Source organism: Hyperolius riggenbachi, chromosome 1 (genome assembly GCF_040937935.1).
Source record: "Hyperolius riggenbachi isolate aHypRig1 chromosome 1, aHypRig1.pri, whole genome shotgun sequence".
In the NCBI taxonomy this organism is placed as follows: domain Eukaryota; kingdom Metazoa; phylum Chordata; class Amphibia; order Anura; family Hyperoliidae; genus Hyperolius; species Hyperolius riggenbachi.
This window is the reverse complement of record NC_090646.1, coordinates 275,301,537-275,324,263: the sequence shown is the minus strand read 5'-3', so window position 1 is coordinate 275,324,263 and position 22,727 is coordinate 275,301,537. Positions and strand designations below refer to the sequence as shown.

The window sequence follows — 22,727 nt, the reverse complement described above, 5'->3', positions numbered from 1 at the left end:
TCCTAATACTGGTAGTACCTCTGGTTACTACCTGGGGACTGGGTGACTATTTAATATTTGGGGTTACCTATAGTTACCTATACATCAGCATTTAGGTTAAATTGCCATGTTGGCACTTTGCAACTGAGTGGGTTTTGGGTTGCAGTTTGGGCACTTGGTCCCTGAAGGATTCACCATCACTGTATACATTTTGTCCAGTGGCTGGATAGTGGCTAGACAGATTAATGGTTAAGGGATCTAACCATAGGAGACCTAGATTCAAATCTCACCTTTTCCTATTTAAGAAGCAAACACCTATTCCGTTAGGAGTTCTTAGGCAAGAATCCCTTACACTGCTACTGCCTACTAAGTGGCTGCACTCTAGTGTCCCACAGGAGAAAAGCAATATACCAATATAGGAGTTTATTATTATTATTAGCTTGCAGACATGGACACAGGTTGCCTGCCTTTATATTGTGCGTTTTGCTGTTTTGCTTGAAAATGCACATGCTACTTTGTTTATAGCTGCAGTATCATGGTTTCAAAACTTGTCTTTGAGGTGTGCAGCAATTTACAGTACTGTATATAAAGTCCTCTTACCACAACACAACGACAGAGAGCAGGGGATTCCCTGTTTCGCATTTCATAGTGTTTGTTTACATCACATGTTGCAGAGCAGCTAATGACAATGAGTTATCTCTCATATCATCATAAAATGCAACTGTAGATGATGCAGAATGACCTGAGGCTTTAATTACTAGGCAATGTTTAAGAGGCAGCAAAGGTACAAAGATGTGGTATTTTTTACACCTTTCGTTTTGTACAGTCCTATTCAAGCCAAATTAAAGGGCAACTGTAACAAGAGGGATCTGGAGGCTGCAATATTTATTTCTGGTTAAGCAATACCAGTTGCCTGGCAGCCCTGCTGATCTATTTGGCTGCAGTGGTGTCTGAAGCACACCAGAAACAAGCATGCAGATAATCTTGTCAGTTCTGACAATAATGTCAGAAGCACCTAATATGCTGTATACTTTTTCAGGGTCTATGGCTAAAAGTATTAGAGACACAGGATCAGCAGGAGAGCCAGGAAACTGGTATTGTTTAAAAGGAAATAAATATGGCAGCCTCCATATCCATCTTATTATAGTTGTCCTTTAAGCCGCGCCACTTAGGTAAAATATGCCAATGAGTGGATGATCTGCTTAGCAGTCCCTGACTTGGAAGTAGAGCTTGCACTCTCACTGACACAGTCCTTCTTACCTGCTGCTGAGAAAGTATTTTAAATGGGAAATGGTTGCTTTTATTAGGAGATGGTAAAGGGGTATTGCCACAAAAATAGAGAAGCACCGAACCCTGGATTATCCTACTACCACTGGTGACACAGCATTTCCTTTTATCAGCTGCATTTCTGTCATGAGAGGTCAGACATCTTGCGATGTAGGCAGAGATGATATCATGCAATGTCAATTTGTATAAATGATCAAAGTGCAAATAATTTACATTTAATATGCACTATACATTTTGTACAAATTCCTGGCCAGGTTTTTAGTGAATTTGTTTTTCAATATTATTTTTTTGTTTACAAATGGGCATCAGTTATATTAATCCAACTGGTACAATTTAACTACATGTCCTCGAATATAAGTCGACCTCACGTACAAGTCCACGCCAATAGATGACCCTCTTCAGATGGAATTTTTTATGGACTCAAGTATAAGTCTACCCAGCAAAGTTAATGGCTGCAATTGGGGACCAGGAGGGGTTAATGACAATTATTATTTACTTCCCCTTCCTGCAGCCCAGTACACCCCCCCCCCCCCCCCCAACTCTGCCACCCCTTTCCTTGTTAATTGTTGTAGCCAGGATTTTCAGACCTGTGTTTTCTTGGCATTTCCTTTATCAGGAAAGTGTCACTTACCACTGGGTAAATTGCCACAAATGAGAATGCCACTAATAGTACAAACATTGCTCAGTATTGCTCATAACTCGTGTATAAGTCAACCCCTATACTTTTATTTAGTGAGTCAGACCTACATTTCTAGACTTATAGTTGAGTATATAAGTTAAATTCCAATCAGAGAATATTTTTGCTAGGCTGGGCTACATACCAATGTACAGCAATATGTAAAGTGTTTCTGATGCTGAAACCAGGAAACTTACAATAAAAGAGGATATCCTGAATACTTTACTGCATTCTACTATATGTCACTACAGTCCCTATTTAACCTTCTGCCGCCCGCGTCACGCCAGTAGGCGTGGCCGCGGCGGCAGCCCCAGGACCGCCTAACGCCAATTGGCGTAAAGTTCTGGGGCTCTGTTTTGCATGAGATTGCGCGCATGGTGCGCGCGCATCTCATGCTCGGACGGAGGAGCTCCGCCCCGCCTTCAGTCTCCGAGCGGCTATTGCCGCTCGGAAGACTGTTAGACGGCGATCACGCCGTCTATTTACTACGTGCAGCGCTGCGATGAGCAGCAGCACTGCACTGGGGACAGCCGTGTGACACGGCTGTCCCCATGGGGGACGAGAGAGCGATCGGCTCTCATAGGCAGAAGCCTATGACAGCCGATCGCCATAATTGGCTGGCTGTGGGGAGGGAGGGAGGGTGGGAAGGGTCTTAAAGAAACAGGGGTTTTTAAACAAAAACGACAAACAATAATATTTATTTAAAAAAAAATAAACATGGGGGGAGCGATCAGACCCCACCAACAGAGAGCTCTGTTGGTGGGGAGAAAAGGGGGGGGGGGGGGTAATCACTTGTGTGCTGAGTTGTGCGGCCCTGCAGCTTGGCCTTAAAGCTGCAGTGGCCAATTTTGCTAAAAATGGCCTGGTCACTAGGGGGGTTTAGCCCTGCAGTCCTCAAGTGGTTAAAGACTTCACTTCAATTACAAAGAAGCAGACCTTGCTGCCCTGGAGTTAGTACACAACTTGTGACTAAGCCAAAGGCAATCTCCATCAGACTATAAAGGTGATTTAGCTATTAATACACTACTATATAAAACAAAAGAGGAAAATGATGTAAGTTATTTATAGTGAATCTGTGCAGAAAAAGAGCTTTTTTGCTTAGCTTTTTATTGTTGCTGTCTGGAAAGCACTTCATATGCTCTGTGTGTTTCCCTTCCTTAGTGATCTGAGGAGGTTTGGAGTGACTCTAGCCGGTCATCAGAAGAAGATAATGAATAGCGTCCAGGAAATGAGAGCCCAGTTATTGAATGGAATGGTGCCGTTGTAATCGTACTATTCCACATCCAAGCAAACCTGCACTTTGTAACCTGCCCAGAGATTTATAGACACAGAAAGAACGGAAATGAAAAAGGGAAGTATAACGCTGTAGAAAAAACTGAGGATGACACAATGAACATACAACTGATAACTCAAAAAAAAAATCAGTATTTGACTCAAACTTCCATTTATTTTTTATTCTGTTTGTGTCCTCGTTCTTCATGAGTAATTGCAACATGCATGGCACCCGGAGCTGGATGTAGAGGCCTAAAGAGAGGTTAGCCAGTTCTTTGGCTTTTGTAACAAAGGACTTCCCATGATGCTTTGTACAGGAATTGTATATAGCATCTTGATAGTGCTTTCATTGTAGCAGCACGCTAAATACTTCCAAGGACTTACTTGAATGGATCATTAAAACTAAGTTTTGTAGCCATGTATGGCCTAGTGGGGAAAAAAAGCTGCAGTTTACTGATGTTTACTAAGTCTCAATTGTCTACAAAAGTGTATTGAAGAGCAATATGTTTAGATTTTCTTCATAGTTACTTTTTTGTATATGAAAAAAAATGCTGTTACACAGCATTATGGTATGGAAGTGTATGTATAAACAAGTTGCTTGATCAGTTGCAGATACAATATATTTATTTTTGTTTTTGTTTTTTGTGCTCTGATTTTTCCTATTCCTGGCTCTCTGGTGAGTTAATGCATTAAATGACAGCTAAAATTGCTATGTATATATTGTACAGTTTGCTACACTCCCAGGTACATTTTGTGCTGCCACTTACGTCTATTTTTGTTGTTTTGTTCTTACAATATCTGGTATGCACTCCAAGATGGTGTGAACATATGAAGTAAAAACACAGAACAAAACATCCATTTTTTTCTTCTCTCTGAACAGCTCTCCATCATCATTTTTGAGATAGCTATATTTTGCAAGAGCAAAACAAAAACAAAACAGGGTATATACATACATATAAATGCAAAAAAAGTGAGATTATTCTTCAAAACGCAACAAATAAGTTGATAATAAATAGACATTTCATATTTGGCTTTAAAGTATGTTCGTTTTCTAGGAATCCTTCATCAAATATTATTACATTATGGCTTTTGACGATAGCTGCTGAACTTTGAAAGCTTCCTGTTGTACAGAATACATATCTAATTTAGTGGAAAATGTAAAGTGGACTTATAGCTAAAGATATTTTTAATTTTGGACAGAATGGGTAAAGTCTAAAACCTCTGTTGTGTTCCAGTTGTTGTCCCCAGAGAACAGATTTCTGCAGTTACCGTAATGTAATCCGTGACAGAAATCCAAATGCAAGGTAGAATCTTCAATAGAAACATAGCAGAGGATATATGCTTTTCCTAGTCTAGCCAAATCAAAATATAATTCAAATGTCTGAATTTCTTCATTAATTTTCAGTTCTGGGCTTTGCTTATTAATAGTGTGAAGATCCGCATTAATGTGTAACCAGTAGCTTCTGCACATTGGAATTTGGATCCCCAGATGCTATAGAGATTTCAAAACTACACTGAAGGGGTATTTAGCTTTTGTCATCAATTTTGTGATTTTCTTTACAGTTCTGGATTTGATTGCAAAACAAAGCCGTAATGATTGTTTGCCCAAACTTGATCCCTGCATTTTATTTGTATGTTCTTCGCTACACATATCCTAGTCTTCTTGTCATCTCTTACCTCTGTTAAGGTTATGGTTTTTAGCACAGCACCTTTAGCTTTCATGGTAACACTACAATTTTTTGGTACCACCCATTGCCTGGTAAAAATGATGTAGATGTGGGTGGTTGCTTGCTAGTTACTGCCTGACCATTTGAAATCAGAGTAGAATTCAACAAAGTATTAACAAAGTAGCAACAAAGTATTGTTGAATAATGTTATTCCATGCTGGTGGGCATTCAAACTATAATGGACTATGTAACAAGAGCTTTCCATTCTGGTCGTGTTTATGAACTTTCCAGCCTGTGTACTTCTGTCACAGGCTTCTATCACTGCTTCACTGTAAAATTTAATGATGAGTCAAGTTTAAGGGAAAAATCTGAAATGTACTCTGCTGACATTCTGACTGTTTGTTTAAAATTGCCAATTTTGTGAATCAAGTAATGGGCCTTCTTATCAGTGTATTAGTTACTCTACCTGTTCTTCAAGCCATCCCGGCCAAATGCTGCAGCAGAGGCAGGGGAGAAAGACGCTCTCTGCACACATGTGCCAGTGATGGACGTGCGGTATGAGGGAATGGGGGCAGGGCCAGGAATGGGATCCAGCACAGCCATTATGGCTATTTAGAGATGGAGCAAGGGCAGAGCAAAGGCGTTGTAGCTGCCAATAAGGAAGGTAGCTCAGGGGGAAAGATCCACCTTTGCACCAGGCATAAGCCCTTGTAAATATTTCAGTTGTTGGTGACCACCAGTACTGACCAACTACAACAGGCATGTCCAGGCCCCTGTATGCCCCCAGGCCCACCCTCCACCCAGTGCTACGTAGGTTATTGTTATGCCCCTGCACTGTCTGTAGATTCACCCCATACCAAGATGCATACATTTTGCATTACATTTGCAAACATGCTAGAATTATTAGTATCTCATTGACCATCGCTAATGAACCTATTAACCACTTGAGGACCCACCCTTTACCCCCCCTTAAGGACCAGCGCTGTTTTAGCTGATCTGTGCTGGGTGGGCTGTGCAGCCCCCAGCACAGATCAGGGTGCAGGCAGAGCGACCAGATCGCCCCCCTTTTTTCCCCACTAGGGGGATGATGTGCTGGGGGGGTCTGATCACTCCTGCCTGCCTGGGTGTTCCGGGGGGGGCACCTCAAAGCCCCCCTCCGTGGCGAAATTCCCCCCCTCCCTCTCATCCCTGTTCCTCCTGGCAATCTGGGCTGCACAGGACGCTATCAGTCCTGTGCAGCCAGTGACAGGCTGTCCCCTGTCACATGGTGGCGATCCCCGGCCGCTGATTGGCCGGGGATCGCCGATGTGCCTTACAGCGCTGCTGCGCAGCAGCGCCGTACAATGTAAACAAAGCGGATTATTTCCGCTTATGTTTACATTTAGCCTGCGAGCCGCGATTGGCGGCCCGCAGGCTATTCACGGAGCCCCCCGCCGTGAATTGACAGGAAGCAGCCGGTCGCGCGAGTGGCTGCTTCCTGATTAATTAGCCTGCAGCCGGCGACACAGAACTGCGTCGCTGGTCCTGCAGCTGCCACTTTGCCGACGCGCGGTATGAGTGCGCGGTCGGCAAGTGGTTAAGGTTGATTTACACAGCACGTTAGGATCATAAGTGACTTTGTGAAATTGACAGTTCTTATAGTGACTGTGTTAATGTCCGCTTTTTAGCAATTCTGCCAATAGTCTTTGTTTTCCCTGTTACCTATTAACAAGCAATGTATTATAGATCCAGACCATCTCTTCAGGATCACTTATGATTTCCATCCCTCAGTATATCAAATTTATTACACTGAAACCAACATCAGTCTTTTTACATAAAAGTATAAGCACAGGTTTGGGAATGGTAATTGTGATATTGATGCAAAAAGATCTATCTTAGTAGAATCGTAAATACCATCTTACATTTTCTTCATTTCTAGTTGGAGTCCAGAAGTGTAAATGTAACGTGTCACAAATGTGTATTCCGTAAAAGAGACAAATGACAATATATAAAGTCCAGCCTTTTAGCAGGCAGCCTTTTGGCATACATTTATGCTGCACATGATAGATTTTTCCTGTAATTTTCAGGCTTTGTAGTCTTCCCTTTAGAAATGTATCTGATCGAAAATAACTGAAGCACAAAGAAATTAGATTTTCTTAAAATCAATTTCATTGGTGAACCAATTCCTTGATCTCCCTTTATTGAGTAACGTGATAATATGGAATACAAAAAATAACTATCATAAATAGTATAAGTGGAAATGCCCAAAATACATAAACATATCCTACAGTTATATAATACCAGTTTTATGAAGTACAATTTTAGTCATTCAGAGATTGCACAATGTATATGAGCTATACCGTTAGCTTAATGTGCATCAGGGAATAAAATATCTTTATTTGAATAAATAAATTAGAGATTTCACATATATTTTGCCTCTTTTTAGAAATTAAACCAACCGTATTTGTGTCCGAGACATTTTTTGCATTATGTTATGTGGCTTCTGTTTAGTATCATTGCCCTAATAGCATGGCCACACTGAAACAACAAAGTCATCTCTACAGACAGATACATTATTTAAAGGAAAACCGAAGTCAGAGATCCATGGAGACTGCCAATGGTATCCTGTTATTTTTGGACTCAGCGTGACATCACTGGCTGCATGCTTATTTCAAGTTAATGACTGCTTTACGTGACCCTGTGTCCAAATCCTGCAAAGTAAAGCAAACCTTATAAACCATTATATATATGGTTTTATATTTAACTTCAGTATATTTTTTCTTCGGTTAAGAATTTGCCTTCTTTTTATAAGTGAAACTTGAGGCCTGGATCATCAATTGTGCCCTCCTCTACCTGCCTCACTGAGTTGCTTTCACTGGCCAACCGTCATTACATCTAGTGATTTCATAATGGTGACAGGTGTAGTGGGCACCTGTGTTCAATTAAGCTACAATAGTTGGGGATAGAACTGCAGCCAAGTAACTCATGTGTAGGATATGTGCTTGTTGCCCATAGCAGATAGTCATGTTTCCTGTTTTATCTGCAAATCAGAAGTGTAAAATGACAGTTGGAAGCAGGAAAATGTTTCAGTGAAACCAGCAGCCATTCTGATGTACACTGAAGGAGGCAACAGCAGGGCAAAGGGCTGTGCACTTCATATTTCCCTGTGAGTGACCAAGCTATTAATTAAAATGAAAAATTACAAAGCACAAATGAGTAGTAGGCAGTACCTATGTATTGCCGTACATGCATATTTAGCTTATGAAGTCTTTTTTTGACACAGACTTATTTTTAGCCAAAAGACTGGCAAGGGAGCCAAGCAGCTGACATTGTTAAAGGGGAGTAAAGATGGCATGTTCTGCTTTCCTCTCACTTTTGGTTTCTTCTTTTGTACATGAATTACATTTCACATGGATGCAAGCAAGCTACAGAGATCCATGTAAGTTAGTTATTTGACTAAATCAACATTGTAGCTTCAAGGTATAGCTGTGACCTCTAGGAACTGCACTGTCCAAAAACTAGGAGAGTGTGGTTTAGCTTAAAGAGGAACTGAAATAAAAAATAGTTGTTACATATTGCACCCACAGAATCATAAATAAAAAAACACAACACTACTAACTAGCTAAACCTCACTCACTATTGAAAATGTTTCAGGCCCTGTTCACAGAGGTCAGTTGCGTCACAGAATAATTCTGCATGTCAACTCACTGCCCATTTAATTCTATGGGCCTGTTCACAGTACTGCGTTGTAACTGATCACATTATTCTAACTTGCTTCATGCAGGCTTTGTATTAAAGTCTATGCCCAGACTACAGTGCAGTTCACACTCATTATAATGCATTATAGTGCGTACGTTATGCAACTGACCTCTGTGAAACTAGCCTGATAAATGGATTGCTGTATCAAATGCAAGCTAACACCACTGAAAAACTCAATTTTTCTGTGATTGTGTTTTCGATTCTGGGAGCCTGTGTAGTAGTGACTCATATTGTTCCAGCATGCAACATGATCCTGCCGGACCCTTGCCCCATCAAGCTGTTATGGGGGGTGGGGGAGGGGAGAAACGTTTCAGCTTGCAAGTAGTTAAATGAATATTAGTAATAAAAAATAAATAAATCAGGATTTCCTTGTAAAATTGTATTTACTAAATTGTGAAAACCATGGTCAGTTTTAATACAGGTTCGCTTTAAGGTAAACCTGCAGCCACTTTTGTGTGTTTTTGATCTTTATCCTTGCTTTAAATTTCAGTTTCTACCTGCAAGGTCCCCAGCGCAATCTAGTATTTAATCAGTTAGCAGTTTCAAACAAAATATTTAGTTTGAGCTGCTGGTGCCCTCTAAACCCCTGGCCGCAAATCTCGTTTGACTGCCTAGTGCAGTTTCTTCTCTTCCTCCACCTGTGGCTCTGAACTACCAATAGGTCTTCTGGGTCCCTATCACATCCGATCACATGATATGACATCATGAGATAATGTGTAGCACTTCCTCTTAGCTGTCAGTAGTTTGGCATGCCAGGCCAAGATCCAGCAGCACTCCGGATCACACTGTATGAAGTAGAGAAGAGCATTACTGAATTGGATGGTGCTGGCAGCTTCTCTACTTCATGTGATCGGGATCCAGGAGACCATGTCAGCATTTCATCGCCACCTGGGGGTGATGGAGAGGATGGAACAGGCTCTTCCATTATCCCTCTTTCACCACCAGGTGGCGCTGTAACGCTCACTCCATCTCCTGGATCCTGAACACATGTGATGCCATTTGATCAGAACGGAGAAGACATGACACATCATACAGCTAACTATAAATGCTCCACTGCCTAGCCTGCCAGGCTGGGGTAGGCACACTTCCCCAGTAACAGGAAAAATGTGGCCTTGCAGCCAAATAAAGTTTTATTTGGGTGCTAAAAGGTTAAAGACTAGTTGTCCTTTGGACGTTCACATGTTTCCTGCCCATCCTCTCTTCAAAATATTTATTATTGGAACATCAGTCTGTTAACTAGAATAACAGAACAATAATTATGCTAACACAAAGATACAGTGTAAGGCCTAACATGGCCTTCTTGTGCAAAATGTTTCATATTACTGTAGATCTTAGAAGTTTAAAAAGTCATGCCTGCACAACATCTGTGCTAGCAACTCTACTGCTTACAAGCTCTATTTATACCAAGGGAGATCAAGAAATAGGCCACAGAGCCCAGGACTGTCTTGTTGTAGAACAACTGTAGAATATTGTATAGGAAGTATGTGATTTGTAAGTGTTTAAAATATTGTCTATGTGACAGACATACCTAGAGTCGTTACTCATTTGTTCTGAAGATAATTAATAAGGACAACAGTCTCCAAAACAGAATGAAACTGTAAACTAGCAAAACGTCAAGGTTTTCTCTTGTAAAATACATTTTCCTTTCTGTATTCAGTAAAAGCAGTTGAACTCATGCAGACTGCTTCATTGTAAAGAGTATAGACAATTATCTTGTACAAATCATACTAAGCCTTTTAGTCTATTTTTATTAAAATAACTGAATCATAACACAATGCAGTATAGTGTGAATGTAAATCAAATACTTATTCAAGAGATATATTAGCACTTCTAATTTAAGAGAATTCATTGTATATTCTAGTTGAATCTAGTAATGATTAGTGAAAGATGCTTTTAATTGCAGATATTTTAAGATACTCGTCTATCTTGTATTTATTTACAGAGAGGAACATGCAGTATTCCTTCCTATCATGCCTTATATCCATATTACATTATACCATTCTATATAGAGTATTGAACGACATTATTTTAAGCTGATCTCCAGGCTGACATCAAATTATATATAGTTCAGTAAATGTGAAATGACTTTCTTGTCAAAAGATTTTTAACTGTCGAGACAGTCTTAGTACTGTGATTTCAGATTACCCAACAACACAAAACAGTCTGCCATAAGCATAACCTGGGTCTAAACTAAACTAAACTAAACTAAACTAACCTTCTCGGCAACTCCCATCCACAACACACATACAAAGCCCATGGCTGATGGGTATGTATGCTCACAACCACCTTGCAAGCAAGCAAATGCAAGGTCCTGTGGCTCCTTGACAAGCAAACTCCAGGCAGGGCTGGATTTCTGGAAAGGCCACAAAGGCCTTGGCCTTGGGTGACTGCAGCCCAAGGGGGCACCTGGATGTGAAATATGGGTTGCTACATCTGAAAGAGAAGGCGATAATTGGGGAGCAATTCGTGAAAAGGGAAGCTGATGCCTAAGGGAGCTGTACATGAAAGAAAGGGGTTGCAGTACATGGATAATACACATGGAAAAGGGGGCTGCACATGGAATGAGATGGGCACTGTTGCACATGATAGTGGAGCCCCAACATACTTGACTTAAGAGCAGAAAAAGTATAAATCTGGCATAACAGCTTTATGCAGTTTATGCATTTACTTGGTTGCATTGAATTGTTGAATTGGCAAGCTAGAGTACATTTCTTTGACTTTGGTGATGTCACTGGATGAGAATGATTGTTGCCTGACTGTTCTTGATGTTTTAAGTTGTGGTTCATGTATTTCCTCTTTTTTTGTTTTGGTTGGCGATGAAGTAAATTACTTATGAGGAAGTAACATTATAATCTAGCCCATGTTCATATATTTCTGGCCGCTAAGCCTTACTGTTCTTCTTACTTATAAAGGATTGCTGGCTAAGCTTTAAAACAAAATTATGTAGAATTTTGAGTTATCTATACTTATAAACAAAAAAGAAGTACTGTTAGATTAAAAATGGCATTGTGCCAGTTGGCCACCTCACCACTAGTCTTTTAATGCTGCTTAACTTCAAAATGTGTTGTACAGAGGTTTTCCAATGTCCACTTGCATCAGTTCATGTTCACCTAATTTCAAATCGGAGATAATGAGATACTGCTAGTATTTAATTCCTGGCTAATGAGACCCAACATTTTCCAAATGTGTCAGGCGCAAGTCTTTTCCTTTATAGAGAGCAGGCTTATACATATCTCATTTTGGATAATTAAAAAAATGATTGCCTTCCACATGCCCACCCACAGTGGTAAAGTGACGCATACAAATGATGTTGGTAGAAGGTGTCTTATAATGGTAGGGTACTGATCTGATATATTCTCCCCTGGTCCAACTGTGCAGATTGAGAAATTCACTATACCAGATAACAAATGTCCCCCACTCTCCATCCTAGTACAGTATACCTCAATGTTACACCTATATAGACTTCAGGCAACTTCATCATTCATTATATAATTATTAGCACCAGGCACCTCACCTGACCATAAAAGATATACATGTGATTAGCAGTTCTACAAAAAAAAACAGTGAGCTTTACATCATATGTGAACACATTTTAGGTTTATATATTCTTATTTGCAATTTGTCTGCAATTAAATCTGGTGTTTTTGTATATGCAAACAGTACATCTGTGTCTATTTAGCTTTTGCATAGTGTGCAGTTGATTCAGGCTACCCGCATCCAGAGCTTTCTCACCTCTGCACAAAGGAGTATTGGAAGGTCAGTGATGAGTCATCATACTAACTTCCCTTCCTGTAATCACCCTCATAATGTCGCCTCGCCTTACAGAAATAAAGCCCCCCCCCCTCCCCCACTTGGAACAGATTGCAGCCCTCACCATCCCAATGTGAGTGCAAGGAGGGCAACTCGCTACCTAAACTGGATATGAAGATGGATAATCTTTTTAGCCACTGATTTATTAGCTAGCCTAGCTGTATTTAAAGTGGCACTAGTTTCTCAGCAAATTACTACAGCAAAAAAAAAAAAACAACAACTTTCTTTAGTGTGAAAACACAAATATACATTGATTGGCAGTGAAAGATCTTTTTTTGTTTGTCTCAGGAAAAGCAGGACCACGAAGGGTAAAGGTACCCATTAACGATACAATTTTTCCATCAGATTTGATCTTTTGAGGCACTTTTTATGATCGAATCGTATAGAAAACTGCGCTGTTTGTGGCGCAAATCGAAGTGATATGATTCTTTGGTCAATCGGAAAAGGAAACATTATTGAGGTGAAAGTTGGATTTTATGATCAGATCGGAATGTAAAACCTTCATAAATCGTTCCGTTATTGGGAACCATCGATAATTACCTTCCAAATAGTTCTGATGAAAAAAATTGTACGGTTAATGGGCACCTTTACATGGATCAGGTGATTTTCCACATTAAAGGGGAGGAAAGTAATGACAGAGAGAGAGGCGTAAAGCATGCTATAGTTTTATGGTAGTGGAGGTGGAAAGCTGGACAGAAAGGGGAGGGATGCGTGCCGTGTTGGGTGAAGGGGTGTGCTGGAGACAATGAGAAGGGAAGATGAGGTAGTGAGAAGAGCAGTAGAAGGGGAGGGAGTAGCAGGAAAAGGGAAATATCTTTGTAGATCTCAGCAGGTCATCTGGAAGGCTGATGTAACCCACACATGACCACTTAGAAAAAAATGGTTTCAGGGCTACCATCAGACATTTCTGGGCCCCATACTGGGAAATCCTACTCGGCCCCCTCACGCCCTCCCCAATACATAAGGTGAACCCCTATGTTTAAGGTGGTCACCGGCAATCAGCAAAGCACTGTGACACATGTAATCCTATGGGATTACTCTAACTGCAGTCCTTGAGCAGTGCTTGCAATTTGTAAAAATCTCTCAGTGATTGTGATGTGACTCTCATTCACTGAATGAGCATGGCAAAGCACAAGCATGGCAAAATCACAATGAAAATGGGTTAGCCAAGGCTAAACACAACCACACTCACTGACAGTCTGTATATTCTGTGACAGACAGGCAGCTGGACTCCACGTTCGTAGCATTGTTCGCCGGGCCCCTAACTCACTCGGGCCCCATACTGAAGTCCCACCTGTGATGCCCTGAAGGCAGCCCTGAATGGTTTATATGGAAGCTTACTGTGAATTTTTGCTTTTAGCTTACTGTTATATAATAAAGTCATTTCTAGTATGTAAACTGCTTTCTCAGCATGTTAACAATTTGCTCTAACAGGTGACAAGTGGCATTTACAGTGTTTACAATATGTGTACCATTAGAATATTAGTTCTCACAACAATAAAGGAAATGTCTCACTAAGGAAGGATAACGCGTGCCTGCAAACAATTAATACAGCTTCAGGTTTCTGTCCAGTCTGTCAGCATTATGTTCCACCAGCATTATAGATGCTCATTTTAAACTGGATGCTATTTTTGAAAAAATTAATTATCTCCAGTGTTTAGGCACAGTGCCAACTTATTCTATGCAGCTTCTGCTACAGACTTTCAAAATTAAAGGCAAAGTGCACTTATAAAGTGACTTTATGCAATCCTCATTCTTAGCCCCCTCCCCAAACAGATCTGTCCCTGAATATGTGCTTGCAGAACATGGGGGCTTGGGGCTTGTATCTGAAGGTAGCCCTGTTGATACTGGCTTAATGCTGCCACTAGAATTACTTATATTGTGATAGGACAACAGGCTTCTCATTCAAACCAATAGAGGGCCTGTGACCCACACACAAAACTGCATCCTCTGCTGTCCAGGGCAATGCTAGCAATTTGTATAGAGTTTCCTGCAACCATTAGATTCCAGTGCTGGATTATCAGGCATTTCTGTATAGCAGGTACTTGAGGCCACATGTTAGCTAAAGAGGGTGGGAAGATGAGGAGGGCTAAAACAATTTTTAAAAACTGAGTTGATCAAACCAGTTATTTAAAAATTATTTTAAATTTAAATTATTTAGAAATTAACAAACACATTATCTACCTATTTAACAAAATTGTGTACAAAATTGAGATCTTACTTTAGATGTAATAGATCCATCTTCATTTATCAGCATTTTTATCCATAAATTACTTGGAAGAGAAGCACAATAGATATTTATATGTTTACATCACACAAACACGCCACTGGCTTGATTGATTCTGTAACATGTCAGGACCACACAAGTTTCTATGGATTGCTAGAATAGTATTGTTACAGTGCAGTTCTATCAAAATAACTAATCCAGATTTGTATAGGCGATAAGTTCATTCCCATGCTGAATGCCTTTATTTTCTGGATCCCAGTGGTGAAATATTTTCTGCAGAACTCTCACATCTGCCAATCTGCTCTGGCCTATACAAATCTGCTTGATTGTGTTTTGTTCTGCTATTGGAATCTGCGTAATATCAATAAACAATTGTAATATGTGGCAGCAGATAGATGTCACTGTATCAGCACCTGTGGTTGATGGGATAGGACACAGACTATTGCAAGTGTAGATTTAGTCCTAAAGTGGGACAGATACCTGAAGTGAGAAGCATATGTAGGCTGCCATATTTATTACCTTTCAAGCAATGCCAGTTGCCTGGCATCTTGCTGTTGTCTTTGGCTGCAGTAGTATCTGAATTACCCACCTGAAATAAACATGTGGCTGATCTAGTCAAACCTCAGTAAGGGCCCTTTTCCACCTGCAATCGCTAGCGTTCACGCTGAACGCTAGCGATTGCTGAATCGCAATTACCGGCGATTCCCCGACGTTCGCGGCCGCGATTTTGCTATGCTATGCACTGCATAGCAAAATCGCGGCAATAATCGCTCCGCCGCGCGATCGCGATCCGGTCAAAAACGAATCGCGGTAGTGGAAATGACCTACCGCGATTCCTATGTTAAAAGCAAACTGTAGCGATTTGACAAATCACTAGCGGTTTGCGGTTTTGCGATTAAGCAATCGCAAACGCTGTAGTGGAAAAGGGCCCTTAGAACACCTGATCTGCATGCTTGTTCAGGTTCTATAGCTAAAAGTGTTAGAGGCAGAGGATCAGTAGGACAGCCAGTGAACTTGCATTGTTTAAAAGGAAATATATATGTCAGCCTCTATATCCCTCTCACTTCAGGAGTGCTTTTTATCAATACTGGTGCAAGGAGAACTGGCGCAAGACTGGAGCAGGTGTCTTGATCAAGGATTCTGTTTAGCTGCTCCATTTCTGTATGTGTTTTGCAATTCCACATTTTCTTGCACTGGTTTTGATAAATCTGTGCCAATGCCCCCCCCCCCCCAACATTGTTGTGTACCCAGCAATAGCCACAGTAAGGGCCAAAACTAACGCATTGCTGATATCTATATTACTACTGTGCAGTTCTGTCCAATTCTTTCTGTGAAGTTTTAACCTTCACTGGGATTTCTCATAAAAACGAGTATGCTAATCTACAAACCTATTTTGTATTGTTTTGGTTAGATCTATTTATTATGAACAAGTGTCTTTAAATTGTGTTTATGAGCTGGAATGTGAAAACAAAACAAAAATTGCTAAACTTTCATCCTGTGTCAGTGGCTACACAAGTGCAGTTGTCTTGTTGACCAATAGCAAGCTCCTAAAGAAAAGTAAACTTGATTTCCTACCTTGCATGTCCAAATACAGATATTTTGGCCAGTGCCCCCCACAATGTCTTCTGTTAACCCAATAGGCAGACAAGGTATTTTATGGCCAGGGCAGCACTTCTGTTAGAGAATAGGAGCTAAAATTAACAGCCATAGATTGACACTGATCTACCCTATTCCATCTAAAAAAACACCTCCTTCTTCCTTCAATCCTCTTTGGGTAAACAGGAGATGCCATCACTATATTATACTATTACTAGTAGAAAAAAGCCCGCCCATAAAAAAATGGGCGCTAGGCTATGGGAGCTCACCCCCCCCCCCCCCCCCCCAGCAACGAGAGCACAAATGCCTCCCGCTCGCCCTTCCTCCACCACTGTCTGCAGTATGTGCACACAGGGAGATGTTGCTTGCTTGGCAGTTGGAAAAAGCTGTTATTTCCCACAATGCAATGAGGTTCACAGACAGCAAACTGTCAGGTCTGGAAGCAGAGACACACACACAGGGACGAGACACAGAGACACAGGGGTTTTATTATATAGGTTTTACAATTGCCAAAGTGGTCTTGAGTGTTGCTAGACCATAATGGCCAAATATCAGCATTCATGCAACATACATAGGAGGCCCTATTTAGCTTAGTTCTTATGAAAGCAAAATCAGAGATCTCTTTCTAGTTCTAACTATAATGCAATCCCTTTTTTTCACCATTAATAGGTTAACTGGTAATTTTTAGGTTTGCCTAAATCATCTTTCGCTAGCCACAATTGCACATGCTATAGACCTGACAACCTGTGTGTACCTGTCACTGTGGTCAAAACTTTCATCACTGAATCATGATAGAACAGAGTGTTGACAATGCACCAATTTGCATAAACATTTTCTCCATTAAAAAAATAACAATGCAGCATGTTCTATAAATATAACCTAATTATTTGTGCTGACATATTTAAAGTGCAGGTCCCTTTGGCAGTATAATGGTTTACAAAACGTTCATGTTATCATTTTATTTTAGCGCTAATTCAAGGAGAGATTTTCACATAGAAAATGCAGCAAGCAGCATGTGGCCAGTTACCAGGATAATTATCTTTTACTTGCTCAGCAGATAATTAGAAGCATTGCATATGACATTGTAAGCTTATTCATGCTCGCCTAATGTGCACACCAAAGCGTCACTGTCTCTTCCAGAAGCATGAGCTTGTCTTTAGATAGAGTGTTACATACGTTCTTTATAACAGTTTGTAGAGCTGTGTATCAGCTCTTTTGCACCATATTTTTGCGTCTTCCTTTCCGTTACTAAACGCAAACTGCTCATTGGCAAAATCGTCTTCGATCAAAACAAATCTGCCTATCCTGCTGTATGTAAAGGATTCACAAATACCTGATGCACATTCTTACTTGATTTGAATGTGAGCATTATAGTAGGTTTGCATAGTAAATGTTCCTTTTTCTTGAGTGGTTTGTTCTCAGCAGTGTTATGATGAGCATTGAGCAAATGACCGATACGTTTCAGCGCGTTAGAATATTAATGCAAATTGCATTAGATATATTTACAAATATTTCCAAATGTTTGTTATAATTCATATTGCCCAAATAGTACCAAATGTTTTTTTTTGTTAAATCAAATAGAACTCTCCTAGTGTATATGAGCTTTGGTGGACTCCACGCTTACACCTGAGCAACCTTATCAGCTTAACCTTTCTTAAAACCCAAACTCAGGATGGTTGTTTCAGTTTAAGTTTTTGAATAGTTTGGAAAGGGTTAGCAGGTTTTAATGCTGTCTGCATCCCAATTGTAGACATTTTCTCTAATTGCCTATCTAACTCCTTTTAACTCTTCCCCACTTTACAAAAAAACGTGTTCTTTGTTGCAGCCTCTGCCAGACTTGGAAAGACTTATCTGCTTCCTGTCTGTACAGGAAGTAAGTAGAATTTTCACAGACGGAGACACAGAAAACATTGTAAAGCAGAATTTTGCCTTCTGAAAAAAGAAGGTATTTGCGGTTATCTAGTTTGCTCCCACAGGGCATCATTACTGAATATGCAAATCATCCTTTGTTGTCTCTGAAAGCTAAACCAACCCCGAGAACCACTGGAATGCAGTGATGTGTCGGCTTGTGAATATTACAGAGCCACAATAATCCAACATGCATACAGGCTGTTTTGAACTGATTGATCCTCATCAGTGCATGGTATGGATAAATATGGCTCAATGGATAGGACCTGAAACACCCAGAGTTACTGATTGCCCAGTGGGCTCATGGTGAAACAGAGCACCTAGGATTGCGTTAGAGATGATTTGCATATTCAGCAGTGATGCACTGTGGGACATCTCATATTTTCACTCCAACCTGAATAACCGCAAATACCTTCTGAAGGCAAAGTTTCTGTTTTACATAGCATTGATAGTAAGAGAAAAGCATTAGAGTTACAAAATAGTTGCAACCCTTAATCACACCATTCAAAACTACAACTGTGGAATTGATTTTAATTGTATTGAGCCAATTCTGTGATTCAGAAAGTTTAAGCACAAAGGACAACTGATATAAACATCCCTGTGTAGACCTTTTTCCCTTACCAAAGCCTGCTGGACTGACAGAGCAGCGATACAGCCAATGAGGCATCGTCACTCCTGTAATCAATTTCACGTGGTTAAACTGCAAACATTGAATATGACATAAAGGAACTTTCAGGTACCTTCAATGGCTTATGTAACATACATTAAAATATAGGCCATTATATTTCATTGGATACATATCTAAGTAAAATGGTAACTTACCTCTATACTTCTTCCCAAATTTAAGATAGACCAGTCACATCTTCAGTGCTTTTTATTGGCATAACAGAGACCTGATAGATAAGCACAAAATTAAAACTTGATATGGAAAAACTATATAAAATTATTTTCAAAACCAACCTTTTAAACATATAGTAAATAAGATCATTTGTATTTACATGAAATTACATTTATACCACAACACCAGAGTCTTAACTGATAAAACTTGCTAAATAAAGAGAAGTGCAAACATTAAATGCAGCCAATATTACTTCAGTTTTCTTCAGTTCCAAGTGGCAAATGTAATAGTGTTACCTGATTTGTTGCAGTTGTGATTCATAACTACATAAAAAAAGAAAATGGTAGAAGAAAGGCGCACACAACCACCGCATTATAGTCCTTCGGTCTGATCGGAAGTACTTTAACATTTTCTTACAGATAGCCTTTAAATCATAAATCCATACAAGTCATCAGTGAAAATGAAACTTATGATTCGTAATATATGTGCTGGGTATAAATTACTGTGATTAAAAAAATGGGAGTTTAATGAGCAAAGATGTCTTCGGTTTGTAAATAAGGCTGTGTCTCTCTTCATTGCATTGCTGTTATTGCCCCTTTCATTCCCCCCAATCCCTAAAGCTATGTGTGCTTTTTGGTTGTGTACATTTTTGTAGTGTAAGATATGAAATTTTATATTTTTTCAAAAAATAAAAACTTTCAATAACAAACCAAGTTGTCCTGTTTTTCATAGTAAGCATGAATGTAACTAGTCTTGTTCCTCCATTTATCAACACTTAAAAAACCACTTTGATTTGAATGATAAGACACAGTATATAAGAGTTGGGCTATTTAACATAGCACATTAGTGTATGTAGGTGGGTTTAAACTGACTTAAAGTGGACCTGAACTCTTGCACAGGACAGAAGGAAAACAGAGAGAAACACACCCTGTATGTATTTACAGAATTTAGCCTGTCTTATTCCTCCTCGTTTGTGTCTAATCACAAATTGTAATTTGATCTCTCCCTGTGTCACATGACTGCCAATGGCAGAGATGGCAGATAAACCCATTGGAAAGCACAGCAGGTTAATATGTCTGCTTTCATGAATCAGGAAGTAGATACAGTGCAGATTTATTTTAGGATTTGTATCAGCTGCAACAAAGAAATCTTTTTTGTTTGCCGGTTATTATGCTGTTGTGTATCTTTGTATCTGCATTACTAATTGTAACTTTGTTTGATGCAAGCATGTCACTGCCATTGTGGTTTGTGAAAAATTGTAATTCAAAGTAAAATGATATGCAGTTTTTCTAGTGACTCTGTAGACAACTTTGAAGGACAACTGGACTTCAATTTATCTTGATACAGGTACATGAAAGTGCCTCAACAGTGAATGGTATTTGAAGCCCAGTCTCCAGGAGTTAGAAGCTGGTGGATAAATCCAGATATGATGAACAACAAGTGATACATAATATACATATATCCTTTAAAGCAGACCTACACTCAGAACTTCCTCTTTGCTCTAAAAAATACGCAACAGCATAAAAACCTTTAAAGGAAAATATTTATTTGTTACAGCTAATACAAATCCTGCAATAAATCTGCAATTTGTCTACTTCCTGCTTTTCATGGAAGCAGACTGTCACAGGAGCCCTCAGTGGCTGACCGCACTTAGCCTTCTAAACGGTGCCAGCGCACAGATTGTGCGAACTCTGGTCGCAGTCAATGCGCAGGAACCGTTAAGAATTAGCCGCGGACAACTCAGAAGGGAGCCTGTGAGACACGGGTGATTACCACTTCACCCACTGGTTCAGAGTAAACTGCCACCACCGCGGTTACTATGGGACCGTGGGGCCCACTAACTGACTGACTAATCCTGCGAATAAAACGGTTAAACACACGATATTCTGTCTAGCCAACAACAAACAAACAGTAGCGTATCTTCAGAGACCCGGGATCATTTCTGTGTGTGCTGATAAGCAGGGTAGCGGAAAGTGAATGACTTGGAGAAAGTCGTTTATTCACGCAATATAAATAATTAATATATACAGACAATTATGAAAATCAACAATTATGAAAACAGCAATAGCCAGTATGAAAAATAAAAGAAGGGAGAAAATTACTTAGTTCCTGGAAAGATGTCCTTATTGTGGGAAGAATCATAAAGTCCTTGGTTTCAAAGTCCAGAGTTCAGAGTTCAGACCAGGTGGATACCAGCATATCCTCAAGCTGGCATCTGATGAGTGCAAGATGGTTCAGTGTGGAGGACACTGAGTTTTAGTCCTCAGCCATTCTTATGCCCCTGCTTCAGTAGGAGGGAGTGAGGGCGGGGAGCTATACACCTCCTTCAAAGATGAGATGAGCCCTCCTCTTGTACTGGGGCTAGAAATCATATCTACCCATATATGGGCTCTATCTCACAGAACCGTACAGGTCAGGGCAGATTTACTAATATTTCCAGATCTGCCTCGATGTACCCAGCAGTCTGATACCAAACATGAGGGGTGGGACCCCTGTGGTACCATTAGGGCACTGTTGGACTGCCTAACGGGCAGTCTTTACCTCAGAAGGTTCTGAAATGTGCTCAGAACCAACGCCAGGCAGGGCCCTACCTGCTCTGTTAGTTTGGAGGGTCTGCCAGCCTGGCAACACAGAAAATATGATACATATAGCAATTTATGGAATATGAGAGACCCCTGGGATTTATACCAGGTCATTCCCAGGCAAAGGTTCTTTGAAGTTGGCAGCAGCAAGCCACATGTCGGCTCCCTGCTGGGAAAAGGAGTCGGAGTGTCTGAGTTCCCTCACTCTAAATTTGGTTCTGTCATGGTGTTTGTCACCTTATACCTGATGGATGGGCCATCAGCACAGCTTGAAGCCAGGGACTCTCTGGGCCCAGGCTCATTAGCATATCAAAAGAGCCATCCTGCAGTTAAGGTGATGCTATTCCTCTGCTAAGAAAGGACTGCAGACCTCCTACACACTAAATCCAGATTCTATCGATTTGAAGCGCAATCGACGCAGAGAATCGAGTGCGATCGCTTTTCTTCACGGGCGGTTCCAGGACGCGCCTGCGTCCCCGCAATCGTCCGTGACAGCCCCCCCCCCCTTGTCCGTGGCTTAGCCACTCATCCGCAAGATGTGTGGCGGCGCCGCTAACCTGGCTGACGGGCCTCGAGTTGCCGGTACGGCGGGAAAACCTATTGGAGCCTGTGGCTCGGTTCCCCTGGACCGGTCGCGGTCGGCTACCCTCAGGGTTGACCCAACATGGACCGTTCTGGACAGGGCGTTTGCGCCACTGCAGTCGGACGTGGTGTCTGCCGGGACTGCGGACAACGGGCAGTGGGTTGGTTAGGTCAACGGCCAGCCCACGCAGGGTTCCCCTGCTGAGTGGCTGTGGACCTAAGGGAACCCCGCGGGAATCCCTGGACCTTCCCAGCTCCTGACAGACGGCACATGCCCTGCAGTAGTTGGCTACATCCCTGTTCATCCGGGGCCAATAAAACTGTTTCCGAATACCGGCGAGTGTCTTGCGGACACCCGAGTGCCCGGTCAGAGGATTACCATGTGCGGATTTCAGCACATGTCCCCTGAACGCACTCGGGACCACAAGCCATTTGGTATTCGCGTGGGATCTACCTGTAGGGGGCTGTACAGACTCACTGTACAGTCTCCCACCTTCCCAGTACACCTTGAAAGCGGCCCCGTCTGCGAGGGGCTCAGCGGCTTGCTTCCTGAGCACCTCCAGGC

At 41.0% G+C, this 22,727-nt stretch overlaps 1 protein-coding gene across 8 annotated transcripts in view; it reads left to right on the top strand.

Moving 5' to 3' along the window:
- EPHA5 (EPH receptor A5) overlaps nt 1-19,707 on the top strand; it is a 479,253-nt gene extending 459,546 nt beyond the window's left edge. For all 8 annotated transcript variants that reach the window (XM_068233605.1, XM_068233607.1, XM_068233606.1 and 5 more), the window contains one exon: nt 3,104-19,707. In XM_068233605.1, coding sequence (XP_068089706.1) covers nt 3,104-3,209 — 106 coding nt within the window. In that variant the 3' untranslated portion in view covers nt 3,210-19,707. The remainder of the gene's footprint in view (nt 1-3,103) is intronic.
- The last annotated feature ends 3,020 nt before the right edge of the window (nt 19,708-22,727 follow it).